The sequence below is a fragment of the Canis lupus genome, chromosome 22, assembly GCF_011100685.1.
Source record: "Canis lupus familiaris isolate Mischka breed German Shepherd chromosome 22, alternate assembly UU_Cfam_GSD_1.0, whole genome shotgun sequence".
NCBI classification, from domain to species: Eukaryota; Metazoa; Chordata; class Mammalia; order Carnivora; family Canidae; genus Canis; species Canis lupus.
Window position 1 is genome coordinate 6,993,252 of NC_049243.1, and position 15,489 is coordinate 7,008,740.

General features: G+C 34.8%; 1 protein-coding gene across 12 annotated transcripts in view; it reads left to right on the forward strand.

Moving 5' to 3' along the window:
- Positions 1–15,489, forward strand: part of CCDC122 (coiled-coil domain containing 122) — a 43,432-nt gene that overhangs the window by 16,898 nt on the left and 11,045 nt on the right. For 10 of the 12 annotated variants that reach the window (XM_038569609.1, XM_038569607.1, XM_038569606.1 and 7 more), the window contains one exon: positions 49–165. In XM_038569609.1, coding sequence (XP_038425537.1) covers positions 49–165 — 117 coding nt within the window. Of the gene's footprint in view, positions 1–48; positions 166–11,658; positions 11,694–15,489 lie in introns of all 12 variants that reach the window. The other 2 variants (XM_038569611.1, XM_038569612.1) reach the window with 1 other exon arrangement.

A 15,489-nucleotide genomic window follows, 5' to 3' on the forward strand; every position in this document is an offset into this window, starting at 1 on the left:
GACCATTCATTGTTTGACTTGTATATTTTAAACTTTATAAACATATAGGAAGATATTACAAAGCTAAAGGATACAATTATCACTGTAAAAGAATCTATCATTGAAAAAACTTATTTTCTTGAGGAAGAAAAAAAGACACATGAAAAATTAAGAAAAGAAATAGAGGTAAGACTTAATTATATGATTTCAAAGTTTTATGGTATCATTTCTTGAGCTTATACTATATAATTTCCATAGTTTACTCTCAATTTCTAAAATAGAGAACAAAAACTATAAAAAGTAGTAAAGTTAAATCATTAACAGATAGAGACAACTCCCTCATTCAGATACTTAAATATGTGAAATGTATTCAAATAAAACAAGTACTCATTTCTATTAAAATGTGGCCTAGAATTACTACAGTCTCATTCTACCAGCACCTTGGTTCTTGATTGATGGCCAGAAAGCTATCAAGGGCTATAAAGGGCTATCAAGGGCTATCAAGTCAAAAAGGATAACTATTACTAAAGAGATATTAGAAACTCCTTAAAATAAAGAGACAATGGAAGTCATTAGTATTCTAAACCTCTCTGACTTCATATTTTCAATTGTTAAGAATCAAAAAACATATGCAAAACTGAAAGATTAAATTTGGGGTACCACTAGTAGACTTTTATGGTCATTATTGTTTAAAGGAATGGAGAACAAAAATGAAAAAGAATATGTTGTTGAGGGCAAATAAATAATTTTCACTCTTAAGACAATTTGAAAACTAAAAGATGCGTTTGCTTGTGGCTAATTTGAAATAATAAAAAAGCATCTGAGAAATTTGAAGATAAAAATTCTCATTTTTATAAAACATTTATCTAAGAAACATCATTACTTATATTTTTCTAGTAATTCAATTTTTTTTACCCTCTAGATAAAGATTTATTATAAAACTAAAAAAAGTAAGACACTATCAGTGGCATCAAAATAAAATTAAAATGATTAATGAAATAGAAAAAAGAATCCAGATATAATTCATTATAAATGGTACAAACAAAATAGGTTAGCCACATGGAAAAATAAACCAAATTTAAAAATAAAAGTGTATTCCTATATTATAACACATGTATAATCACTTACAGGAAGATTAAAGACAATTTAGGAGACAAACTTATCCACTTGTGTTAGAGAAGTATTTCTTTTAAAATATACACACACAAAAAAGTAATATTTAATCATGAACTGCATGTTTAAATATTACTTTTGACAAGATCATAAATTTCTAGATTATTAATAATAAAAGCACCATAACAATAGAGAATACAAGACTCATTTGAGAGAAGGTATTTATGATTCTATAAGTAATTAAGAGATAAGAAGATGTCAAACAAGCCAATAGAACATTGAGTAAATGATATGAAAAGTCTTATTTTTGGAACATACTAAAAACAATGGGAAAAATGACTAACCTAATTAACAATAACAGATCGATAATTAAAACCACAATGGGGTCCCATATTTAGTCCCTCATATTATCAATACTATAGTTGTTAAGGAGCACTAGAATTTTAATATACTATTGGTAAAAAGCATTTCAGAAAAGAATTTGAGATTACCTATTAATTTTTTACTCTAATATTCTTTACTGAGGTATAATTGTTATAAGAGTAAGTATATAAATTAAAACATTTAGCTTGATTAATTTTGACTAAAATATATATTTACACCTGTGTTGCCATCACCTACTAAATCAAGATATAAAACCATTCATGCTCAGGAAATTATTTTGTGCCCCTTTCCTTAGGCTACCACTATTCTGATATTTAAAAACAACTTTATTGAGATACAACTCACATACTATATGAGTCATCCATAGAAAGTGCATAATTCAATGGTTTTTAGTATATTCACAGATAATTTGTAACTATTACCACAATTTTAGAAATTTTCATCATCTCAAAAAAGAAATTCCATAATCATTAGCTATGACCTCTCCATTTGTCTATTGTATTTACCTGTGTTTTGTCCTACCATATTATTCCTGATGCTCTGAAATTCCTTTTACCATTTCCTTTCTCTCTAGAAAACTTCTAAAATCCTTATTTTAGGATAAGTCTATTAGGGGCAAAGTCTTTTAGTTTTTTGCATCTGGGAAGATCTTGATTTCCCTTTAACGCCTGAGGGATATTTTTGCTTCACATAGAATTCTGAGTTGACAGTTCTTTCCACAGTTGAAAAATTCCATGCCACTTCTTTCTGATCTCCATGACCTGATGAAAAATCGTGTGTCACTCAAATTGTTTTTCTCCCTATAGATAATGGGTTTGATTCTTTTCCTTTTTTAAAAAAAATTGAAGTAGGATTAACGTACAGTGTTAAATTCATTTCAAGTTTACAATATGTCAGTTTTATACATTACTTAGTACTCATCACAATAAGTATACTCTTAATTCCCTTCACCTATTTTACCCATGCCCCCACTTCCCTCAGGCACATACCAGTTTGTTCTCTGTATTTAAGAGTCTGATTTTTGGTTTGTCTCTTTCTTTTGTTGTTTGTTGTTTTGCTTTTTATTTTTTTTATTTTTATTTTTTTAAGATTTTCTTTATTTATTCATGAGAGACACAGAGATAGAGGCAGAGACACAGGTGGAGGGAGAAGTAGGCCCCATGCAGGGAGCCCGATGTGGGACTTGATCCCAGGTCTCCAGGATCACAACCTGAGCCAAAGGCAGAAGCTCAACCACTGAGCCACCCAGGCTCAGGATTGTTTTGCTTTTTAGATTGTACATATGCGGGCAGCCCGGGTGGCTCAGCGGTTGAGTGACTGCCTTTGACCCAGGGCCTGATCCTGGAGACCCGGGATCGAGTCCCACGTCAGGCTCTCTGCATGGGGCCTGTTCCTCCCTCTGCCTGTGTCTCTGCCTCTCTCTGCCTCTCTCTGTCTCTGTGTCTCTCATGAATAAATAAATAAAATCTTTTAAAAAAAAAAAAAAGATTGTACATATGCATGAGATCATATGGTGTTTGTCTTTCTCTGATTGACCTATTTCACTTAGCGTTATACTCTCTAGATCCATCCATGTTGTTGCAAATGGCAAGATCTCATCTTTTTTATGTCTCAATAATACTCCATTGTGTGTGTGTGTATACATATATATATATAAAGCTTCTTTATCCATTCATTTATCAATGGACACTTGGGCTGCTTCCATAATTTGGCTATTGTAAATAATGCTTTAATAAAATAGTGGTGCATATATCCTTTTGAATTATTGCTTTGAGTAGACACCCAATAGTGGAATTACTAGATCATATATAGTAGTTCTATTTTTAATTTTTTGAGGAACCTCCCTATATTGTTTTCCACAGGGGCTATACCAGTTTTCATTCCCCAAACAATGCATGGGAGCTCCTTTTTCTCCACATCTTCGCTAACACTTACTTCTGTTGTTTTGCTTTTAGCCACTCTGATAGGTGACATCTCATTGTGGTTTTGATTTGCATTTCCCTGATGATTAGTGATGTCCCCAGAAGGAGCCAGTATCACTCCAAGATGTTTGATTCTTGCTGCTTTCAAGATTTCCTCTGTCTTTAGTTTTCAGAAGTTACTGTGATGTGTTTTGGCATGAATTTCTTTGGATTTATCCCATTTAGATCCTCTTAGGTACTTGATTTTATAGGTTTATGTCTTTTGCCAAATTTGAGAATTTTCAGTTATTTTTTTAAAGATTTTATTTATTTATTCATGAGAGACACAGAAAATCAGAGACTAGACAGAGGGAGAAGCAGGCTCCTTGCAGGGACCCCAATGTGGACTCGATCTCCAGACCCAGGATCACACCCTGAGCTAAAGGTAGATGCTCAACTACTGAGCCACCCAGGCATCCCAAGAATTTTCAGTTATTTATTTGAATACTTTTTCCAGTGCTGCCCCTTTTCTTTTTTCCTTCCAGAACTTTGATGACACAAATGATCTTTTTTATAATTCCACAGACCCCTCAGACTCTTTATTTCTTTTTTTCTGTCTCTCCTCTCTGTTGTTCAGATTGAGCAATTTACCGCGTTCTGTCTTCCTTTCATTGATTCTTTCCTCAGTTCCTTTTATTCATATTGGTTATTGTATCTTTTCCACTTGGTTCTTTATATATTCCTTTGCTGAGACTTTATGTATTTTTGTTTCAGGCATGCTTATTGAAGAATTTTTATGATGACTGCTTTAAAAGGCTTGTCAGATAATTCTAACTTCTGTGTTTTCTTTGTATTAGCACATGTTGATTACTTCTTACTCAGTTTGATGAGTGATTTTCTATTGAAATATGGACATGCTGGGTATTACATTTTAAGCCTCTGGATCATTGTTAGCTCCAGATAGTGGTGAAAGTTCAGATTCTCCAGTCTGTCTCCATTGACACTCAGGGAGGAAAGAGAGGATTACTGATACTGGTGGCCATAAGTGGTAGTTCTTACTATCCACTAGGCCTCTACTGATAACCTTCTGGTTGGGACGGGCAGGGACAATACAATTGAGCTTCTTATGTGGCCTATATTGACAACAGGTGAACATGGCATTGTTACTACTGAGTAACAGTAGGTGGCGAAAGTCCTAACTCTCTAGTAGGCCTTGTCTGACATTATGTGAGAAGCGGGAGGGATGCCTTGTTACCCTTAGATTGGAGTAGAAGTCCAGGATCCCCAAATGGGAGTCACTGATACCAGAGGGTGTGATTTGTTACTTTCCAGGGTAGATGAAAAGCCCTGGCTTCCCAATTAGCATCTTCTGACACCACCCCATCAGGAGTCTACTTGTCCCTCTCCCTCTGCTCGTCCCACCACACTCTCTTTCTCAAATAAATAAATAAAATCGTAAAAAAAAAAAAAAGTAATGTACACACACCCTTTGAATCAGGAGGTAGAGCCATTGGATCATAAGGTAAGGTCCATGATCTTTCTAATTCTTAATGTGTTGTTCTAACAATTATCACCACCACCACCACAACTACTTCTACTACTACTACTACTACTACTACTACTACTACTATCTTAATTTATAATCACTTCATACTGTTTCATGGATCTTTACCCTCTGCTCATGAGGCTGATTGAGTAAATATTAAATTTGGTCTTATTGGGACCCTCTAGGTTCATTGTTAGCTCCTTTCAAATCCATGGCTTTAACTTAAGCTGAACATGGCATGGGGGATAAAATTCCAAGGAGCTAGAATGCTAGAATTTCAGCATCAGCCCACTACAGCATCTGTCAACAGCTCACTATTGCCACACCTTATGAATAGAGACCACACTCACAACTAAGACAAAACCAGACTAAGGACAAGGCCTAGACTCAAGAACAAAACTGAAATAGACACTCTAACAAAAATATAAAATAAGGTCTCACAAGATCAACATGCTCTACCAATCACTTACCTGATTATTTGAACAAAACTCAACACTTTGGAGGAAAATAATGGAATCCAGAGTTTATAATATATATACAACATTAAGTTAATAATGAAACATTCTTAGACATGTGAATAAATAGAATATTACCATAACAAAGAGAATAATCAAAACAGAATCACAGTTGACTCAGAAGTTGTTAGAAAAGGGCTGAACATTATGGTACATATGTTAAATATTCTATAGAAAAGTGGATAGTTGGATAAAGAGAGAGAATTTTAATCTTATAAGACAACCAAATGGAAATCTTAGAATTGAAAAAGTTGAAAGAAATTTATTGGGTGAAATTAACAGCAGGTTATACACAACAGAAGGCAAGATCTTTCTTGTACTTGAAGACATCAGTAGAAATCATCAAACATATAGAGAAAAATTTAAAAATTGAAGATATGAATAGAGCTTAAATAACCAGTGGGACCAGGTTAAGAAATGTGACATATTGGTAATTAAAGTCCCAGAAGGAGAAGAGAAAGAGAAAGGGAACAGAAAAAAATGTTGGCCAAAATTCAGAAATATTGGCCAAAAATGTCCCAACCTTGACTAAAAATAATGCATAGATTCAAGAAACTTAGCAAACTCTGAGTAGAAAAGAAAATCATAGTCAAGCTACTGAAAATCAAATATAAAGAAAAAAAGCCTTAAAAGCAGCCAGGAAAAAAAAAGTCACATTAAATACATAAAAACAATGATGAAAATGATAATGGATTTTTAAAATAGACTTTATTTTCTGGAGCAGTTTTAGGTTCATAGCAAAATTAAGCAGAAAGTATGGACAGTTCCCTTACCTCTTACTCTTGCCCACAGCCTCTCATATTACCAATATCCTTAACTAGAAACTGTGGACCTACATTGAAGCATCCTTATCACCCAGAGTCTATAGTTTACATTAGGATTCACTGTTGTCATTGTACTTATTATGGATTTTGACAAATGTAATGACATGTACCCATAATTTTTAAAAGATTTTATTCATTATTTGAGAGACAGAGAGGGCATGAGTGGGCAGGAGAGAGAGAAGTGGGCTCCCTGCTGAGAAGGGAGCACGATGAGGGCTGGATCCCAGGACCCTGAGATCATGAGCTGAGCCAAAGGCAGACACTTAGTCGACTGAACTACCTAGGTACCCCATGTACCCATAATTTTAGAATCATACAGAAGAATTTCCCTGCCCTAAAAATCCTCAGTGCCCTGTCTTTTCATCCTTCCCTCCCTACTAACCCCTGTCAACCACTGAGTTTTTTATTATCTCCATAATTTTGCTTTTTTACAAAATATCATGTAGTTGGAATCATACATTTTGTAGACTTTTTTTTTATATTAGCTTCTTTCACTTAGTAAAGTACACTTAAGGTTTCTCCCTGTCTTTTCATGCCTTGATAGAAGTTTTGGGGTGTGCGTGTGTGTGTGTGTGCGCGCTCACTAAATAATATTCCCTTGTCTGGAAATACCACAGTTTATTTATCCATTCACCTACTAAAAGATATCTTGGTTGCTTCCAAGTTTTGACAATTATGGATAAAGCTTCTATAAACATCTGTGTATAGGTTTTTATATGGACATAAGTTTGCAACTCCTTTGGCTAAATACCAAGGAGTGAAATTCTTAGGTTTATATGGTAAGCGTGTATTTAGTTTCCTTAGAAATCACTGAACTGTTTTCCAAAGTGGCTGCACCATTTTGCATTTTCACCAGCAATGAATTAAATTTCCTGTTGCTTCATATCCTTACCAGCATTTGGTGTTGTAAGGTTCCAGATTTAGTCCATTGAAATAGGTATGTGGTGGTATCTTTTATTTTAATTTTCATTGCCCTGGTGACATACGATTTGGAACCTCTTTTCATATGCTATTTACCATCTGTCTATCATTTTAGTGAGGTGTCCAATAAGGTCTTTGCCCCATTTTTAAATCTGATTTTTGTTGTGGAGTTTTAAGAGTTATTTGTATATTTGAATAATAGTCATTCATCAGATCTGGCTTTTTAAAATCTTTTCTCCTGATCTGTGGCTTCTCTTATCATTCTCTTGTGATAGTGTCTTTTATAGAGCTAGTTTTTAATTTTAATGAAGTCCAGCCTATCAATTATTTATATCATGGATTGTGCCTTGGTGTTACACCTAAAAAGTTATCACCTATATCCAAGATCATTTGGGTTTTCTCCTAAGTTATCTTCTAAGAGTCTTTGCATTTTATATTTAGGTCTGTGATTTACTTAAGTTACTTTTTGTGAAGGGTATAAAAAACGTCTTTATCTAGATTTATGTTTTTGCATGTGAAAGTCCAATTGTTTCAATACCACTTCTTAAAAAAAACTGTCTTTGCTTAATTGTATTACCTTTGCTTCTTTGTCAAAGATCAGTTGACTGTTTTTATGTGGGTCTCTTTCTGGCTCTGTATTTCTGTTACATTGATCTGTCTATTCTTTTACCAGTACCATGCTATCTTGATTACCACAACTTTACAGTAAGGTTTGAAGATGGATCGCATCAGTTTTCCAACTCTGTTCTTCTTTAATATTGTGTTGGCTATTCTAGGTCTTTTTCCTTGCCATGTAAACATTAGAATCAATTTATTGATACCTATAAAATAACTTGCTGAGGTTTTGATTGGGTTTGCATTGAATCTATAGGTCAAGTTGGAAAGAACTGACATGTTGGTTATATTGAGACTTTCTATACATGAACATGGAATATCTCTTCATTTGCTTAATTATTCTTTCATTTCTTTCATCAGAGTCTTACAGCTTAACTTATATAAATCCTATGCATATTTTGTTAGGCTTATATCTAAGTATTTCATTTGGGCCAATGCTAATGTAAATGGTATTGTGTTTTTCATTTCAAATTTTATTTGTTCACCATATAGGAAAATGATTGACTTTTGTAACATTACTTTTGTATCTTGCAACCTTGCTATAATTGATTATTAAGTTTTTAAAATTAGAAACAATAGAGGCCAATACAAATGAAAGGCATCATTAAATTGCTAATAGAAGAAAAATGTCAAGCAAGAATTCCATATTAATTCTATTATCTAATGAAAATATTTTTTTTAAATGAGGCTGAGACAATTTTCAGATAAAGCAAAGCTGATAGATTTTGCTTTCAGTTGACTTATACTACAAGAAAAACTAAAGAAAGTTCTTAAAGCTGAAATGAAATGTGAACAGACTGATTACCAGCAATGAAATGGAATCAGAAATCAAAAACTCCCAAAAAAACAAAAGTCCATGACCAGGTGGCTTCACAGGTGAATTCCACCAAACATTTAAAGAAAAGTTAGTATCTATTTGTCTCATACTTTTTCAAAGAATAGAAGAGGAAGGGGAACTTCTAAATTCATTCTGTGAGGTCAGAATTACCCTGATACCAAAACCAAATAAAGACACAGCAAAAAGAAAAAGAGAGAGAACTGCAGTTCTGATGACATAGATGCAAAAATCCTCAGCAAAATATTAGCAAACTGAATCCAACAATACGTTAAAAAATATTCACCACAATCAAGTGGGATTTATTTTCAGGATGCAGGTAGTCCAATATTTGAAAATCAATCAACATGATATATCACATCAATAAGAGAAAGGATAAAACCATATTATCATTTCAATAGATGAAGAAAAATCATCAACAAAGTACAACATCCATTCATTGATAAAAACCCTCAACAAAGTAGGTTTAGAGGGTAAATACCTCAACATAATAAAGGCCATAAATAAAAAACCCAGAGTTAACATCATACTCAATGATGAAAAATGGAGAGCTTTTCTCCTGAGGTCAAGAACAAGACAAGGATGTCTACTCTCACCATTTTCATTCAACATGTTCTCGAAGTCCTAGCCACAGCAATCAGACAAGATAAAGGAATAAAAGGCATCCAAATTGGTAGAGAAGAAGTAAACCTTTCACTATTTGCAGATGACATGATACTATATACACTATGTATAGAAAATCCTAAAAAAAAAAAAAAAGAAAGAAAACCCTAAAGACCACTAAAAAACTGCTAGAACTGATAAATGAATTCAGTAAGGTCACAGGATAAGAATCAATATATACAAATCTGTTGCATTTCTGTACACTAATAATGAAGCAATAGGAAGAGAAATTAAGAAAATAATCCCATTTATAATTGCACCAAAAATAATAAAATACCTAGGAATAAACTTAACCAAAGAGGTGAAAGACCTGTACTCTAAAAACTATAAAACACTGATGAAAGAAAGTGAAGATGACACAAAGAAATGGAAAGATATTCCATGCTCAAGGATGAAAGAACAAATATCATTACAATGTCTGTACTACCCAAATCAATCTACAGATTTAATGTAATCTCTATCAAAATACCAACAGCATTTTTCATAGAACTAGAACAAACAATCCTAAAATTTCTGTGGAACCACAAAAGACCTTAAATAGCCAAAGCAATCTTGAAAGCAAAAAAACAAAAGTGGACGTAGCATAATCCAGACTTCAAGTTATATTACAAAGCAGTAGTGTAGTACTGGCACAAAAATAGATGCATAAATCAATAGAGCAGAATAGAAAGTCCAGAGAATAAATCCACAATTGAAAGGTCAATTTATCTTTAACAAAGGAGGCAAGATTATGCAATGGGTAAAAGACAGTCTTTTCAACAAATGGTGCTAGGAAAACTGGATAGCTACATGCAAAAGAATGAAACAGGACCACTTTCTTTCACCATACACAAAAATAAACTTGAAATGGATTAAGGATTTCAATTGAGACCTGAAACCATAAAAATATTAGTAGAGAACACAGGCAGTACTTTCTTTGACATTGGCCTTAGCAACACTTTTCTAGGTATGTCTCCTGAGGCAAGTGAATCAAAAGAAAATACATGGGACTACATGAAAATAAAAGTCTTCTGCACAGCAAAGGAAATAACAAAACTAAAAGGCAACCTATAGAATGGGAGGAGATATTTTCAAATGACATATCTGCTAAAGGGTTAGTACCCAAAATATATAAAGAACTTATAAAACTTAACACCCAAAAACTAAATAATCCAATTAAAAAATGGGCAGAAGATGTGAACAGACATTTCTCCAAAGAAGACCTATAGATAGCGAACAGACACACAAAAAGATGCTCATCATCACTTATTTATCATTGGGGAAATGCAAATCAAAACTATGATCAGATATCACCTCACACCTGTCAGAATGGCTAAAATCAACAATACAAGAAACAACAGGTGTTGGCAAGAATGTACAGAAAAAGGAACCCTTGTGTACTATTGGTGGGAATGCAAACTGGTGCAACCTCATGGAAAACAGTATGGAGGTTCCTCAAAAGGTTGAAAATAGAACCACCCTATGATCCAGCAATCACACTACTGGATGTTTACCCCAAGAATACAAGAACACTAATTCAAAGAGTTACATGCCCCTATGTTTATAGCAGCATTATTTATAATAACCATATGGAAGCAGCCCAAGTGCCCATCAGTTGATGAATAGATAAAGAAGAATTGCATACAATTTATAATGGAATATTATTCAGCTGTAAAAAAGAATGAAATCTTGCTATTTGCAATAATATGGATAGAGCTAGAGAGTATTATTCTAAGCAAAATAGAGAAAGACAAATACCGTATGATTTCATTTATATGTGGAATTTAAGAAACAAAACAAGGAAGGGGAAAGAAAGGAAGAGAGATGGAGGGGAAGAGAAATCAAGAAACATATTCTTAATTACAGAGAACAAACTAATGGTTACCAGATGGGGAAGTGGGTGGGAGGAGGGGTGAGATAGTTGATGAGGATGAAGGAAGGCACTTGTGATGAGCACAGGATGATATATGGTAGTACTGAATCACTGTGTTGTACACCAGAAACTAATACAACACTGCATAGTAACTAACTGGAATTAAAATAAAAAATAAAAAAAGAAAGCTGGTTGTGGCTGTATTAATATCAAGTAGATTTCAGAATATGGACTCCTAAGTTGAAAAGAGTCAGTCAATTAATAAAAAAGGAATAATAATACTAAATGTGAATTTACCTTATCAGAGTTTCAAAATACGTAAGTAGAAACTGACAGAACTAAAAAGAAAAAGAGACAAATCTACAATCACATTGGAGATTTTAACAACTTTTTTGAATTATTGATAGAACAATAGAGAAAATCAGTAAACATATAGAAAATTTGAACAACTTGCCTACTAACTTAATTAATATTTATAAAATGCAACTATTGATTGTACTTTATTTTCAGGTGCACATGGAACATTCAACAAGATAATATACTAGGTAATAAGTTTCAAAGAATTTTTTTTAATTTATTTTTTATTGGTGTTCAATTTACTAACATACAGAATAACCCCCAGTGCCCGTCACCCATTCACTCCCACCCCCCGCCCTCCTTCCCTTCCACCACCCCTAGTTCGTTTCCCAGAGTTAGCAGTCTTTACGTTCTGTCTCCCTTTCTGATATTTCCCACACATTTCTTCCCCCTTCCCTTATATTCCCTTTCACTATTATTTATATTCCCCAAATTAATGAGAACATATAATGTTTGTCCTTCTCCGACTGGCTTAATTCACTCAGCATAATACCCTCCAGTTCCATCCACATTGAAGCAAATGGTGGGTATTTGTCATTTCTAATAGCTGAGTAATATTCCATTGTATACATAAACCACATCTTCTTTATCCATTCATCTTTCGATGGACACCGAGGCTCCTTCCACAGTTTGGCTATCGTGGCCATTGCTGCTATAAACATCGCGGTGCAGGTGTCCCGGCATTTCATTGCATTTGTATCTTTGGGGTAAATCCCCAACAGTGCAATTGCTGGGTCGTAGGGCAGGTATATTTTTAACTGATTGAGGAACCTCCACACAGTTTTCCAGAGTGGCTGCACCAGTTCACATTCCCACCAACAGTGTATGAGGGTTCCCTTTTCTCCACATCCTCTCCAACATTTGTGGTTTCCTGCCTTGTTAATTTTCCCCATTCTCACTGGTGTGAGGTGGTATCTCATTGTGGTTTTGATTTGTATTTCCCTGATGGCAAGTGATGCAGAGCATTTTCTCATGTGCATGTTGGCCATGTCTATGTCTTCCTCTGTGAGATTTCTGTTCATGTCTTTTGCCCATTTCATGATTGGATTGTTTGTTTCTTTGGTGTTGAGTTTAAGAAGTTCTTTATAGATCTTGGAAACTAGCCCTTTATCTGATATGTCATTTGCAAATATCTTCTCCCATTCTGTAGGTTGTCTTTGAGTTTTGTTGACTGTATCCTTTGCTGTGCAAAAGCTTCTTATCTTGATGAAGTCCCAATAGTTCATTTTTGCTTTTGTTTCTTTTGCCTTCGTGGATGTATCTTGCAAGAAGTTACTGTGGCCGAGTTCAAAAAGGGTGTTGCCTGTGTTCTTCTCTAGGATTTTGATGGAATCTTGTCTCACATTTAGATCTTTCATCCATTTTGAGTTTATCTTTGTGTATGGTGAAAGAGAGTGGTCTAGTTTCATTCTTCTGCATGTGGATGTCCAATTTTCCCAGCACCATTTATTGAAGAGACTGTCTTTCTTCCAGTGGATAGTCTTTCCTCCTTTATCGAATATTAGTTGCCCATAAAGTTCAGGGTCCACTTCTGGATTCTCTATTCTGTTCCACTGATCTATGTGTCTGTTTTTGTGCCAGTACCACACTGTCTTGATGACCACAGCTTTGTAGTACAACCTGAAATCTGGCATTGTGATGCCCCCAGATATGGTTTTCTTTTTTAAAATTCCCCTGGTTATTCGGGGTCTTTTCTGATTCCACACAAATCTTAAAATAATTTGTTCTAACTCTCTGAAGAAAGTCCATGGTATTTTGATAGGGATTGCATTAAACGTGTATATTGCCCTGGGTAACATTGACATTTTCACAATATTAATTCTGCCAATCCATGAGCATGGAATATTTTTCCATCTCTTTGTGTCTTCCTCAATTTCTTTCAGAAGTGTTCTATAGTTTTGAGGGTATAGATCCTTTATATCTTTGGTTAGGTTTATTCCTAGGTATCTTATGCTTTTGGGTGCAATTATAAATGGGATTGACTCCTTAATTTCTCTTTCTTCAGTCTCATTGTTAGTGTATAGAAATGCCACTGACTTCTGGGCATTGATTTTGTATCCTGCCATGCTACCGAATTGCTGTATGAGTTCTAGCAATCTTGGGGTGGAGACTTTTGGGTTTTCTATGTAGAGTATCATGTCATCGGCGAAGAGGGAGAGTTTGACTTCTTCTTTGCCAATTTGAATGCCTTTAATGTCTTTTTGTTGTCTGATTGCTGAGGCTAGGACTTCCAGTACTATGTTGAACAGCAGTGGTGAGAGTGGACATCCCTGTCTTGTTCCTGATCTTAGGGGAAAGGCTCCCAGTGCTTCCCCATTGAGAATGATATTTGCTGTGGGCTTTTCATAGATGGCTTTTAAGATGTCGAGGAATGTTCCCTCTATCCCTACACTCTGAAGAGTTTTGATCAGGAATGGATGCTGTATTTTGTCAAATGCTTTCTCTGCATCCAATGAGAGGATCATATGGTTCTTGGTTTTTCTCTTGCTGATATGATGAATCACATTGATTGTTTTACGGGTATTGAACCAGCCTTGTGTCCCAGGGATAAATCCTACTTGGTCATGGTGAATAATTTTCTTAATGTACTGTTGGATCCTATTGGCCAGTATCTTGTTGAGAATTTTTGCATCCATGTTCATCAGGGATATTGGTCTGTAATTCTCCTTTTTGGTGGGGTCTTTGTCTGGTTTTGGAATTAAGGTGATGCTGGCCTCATAGAACGAATTTGGAAGTACTCCATCTCTTTCTATCTTTCCAAACAGCTTTAGGAGAATAGGTATGGTTTCTTCTTTAAACGTTTGATAAAATTCCCCTGGGAAGCCATCTGGCCCTGGACTCTTGTGTCTTGGGAGGTTTTTGATGACTGCTTCAATTTCCTCCCTGGTTATTGGCCTGTTCAGGTTTTCTATTTCTTCCTGTTCCAGTTTTGGTAGTTTGTGGCTTTCCAGGAATGCGTCCATTTCTTCTAGATTGCCTAATTTATTGGCGTATAGCTGTTCATAATATGTTTTTAAAATCGTTTGTATTTCCTTGGTGTTGGTAGTGATCTCTCCTTTCTCATTCATGATTTTATTAATTTGAGTCTTCTCTCTCTTCTTTTTAGTAAGGCTGGCTAATGGTTTATCTATCTTGTTAATTATTTCAAAGAACCAACTCCTGGTTTTGTTGATCTGTTCCACAGTTCTTCTGGTCTCGATTTCGTTGAGTTCTGCTCGAATCTTTATTAACTCCCTTCTTCTCTTGGGTGTAGGATCTATTTGCTGTTTTTTCTCTAGCTCCTTTATGTGTAAGGTTAGCTTTTGTATTTGAGTTCTTTCCAGTTTTTGAATGGATGCTTGTATTGCGATGTATTTCCCCCTTAGGACTGCTTTTGCTGCATCCCAAAGATTTTGAACGGTTGTATCTTCATTCTCATTAGTTTCCATGAATCTTTTTAATTCTTCCTTAATTTCCTGGTTGACCCTTTTATCTTTTAGCAGGATGGTCCTTAACCTCCACGTGTTTGAGGTCCTTCCAAACTTCTTGTTGTGATTTAGTTCTAATTTCAAGGCATTATGGTCTGAGAATATGCAGGGGACAATCCCAATCTTTTGGTATCGGTTCAGACCCGATTTGTGACCCAATATGTGGTCTATTCTGGAGAAAGTTCCATGTGCGCTTGAGAAGAATGTGTATTCAGTTGAGTTTGGATGTAAAGTTATGTAGATATCTGTGAAATCCATCTGGTCCAGTGTATCATTTAAAGCTCTCGTTTCTTTGGAGATGTTGTGCTTAGAAGACCTATCGAGTATAGAAAGAGCTAGATTGAAGTCACCAAGTATAAGTGTATTATTATCTAAGTATTTCTTCACTTTGGTTAATAATTGATTGATATATTTGGCAGCTCCCACATTCGGGGCATATATATTGAGGATTGTTAAGTCCTCTTGTTGAATAGATCCTTTAAGTATGATATAGTGTCCCTCTTCATCTCTCACTACA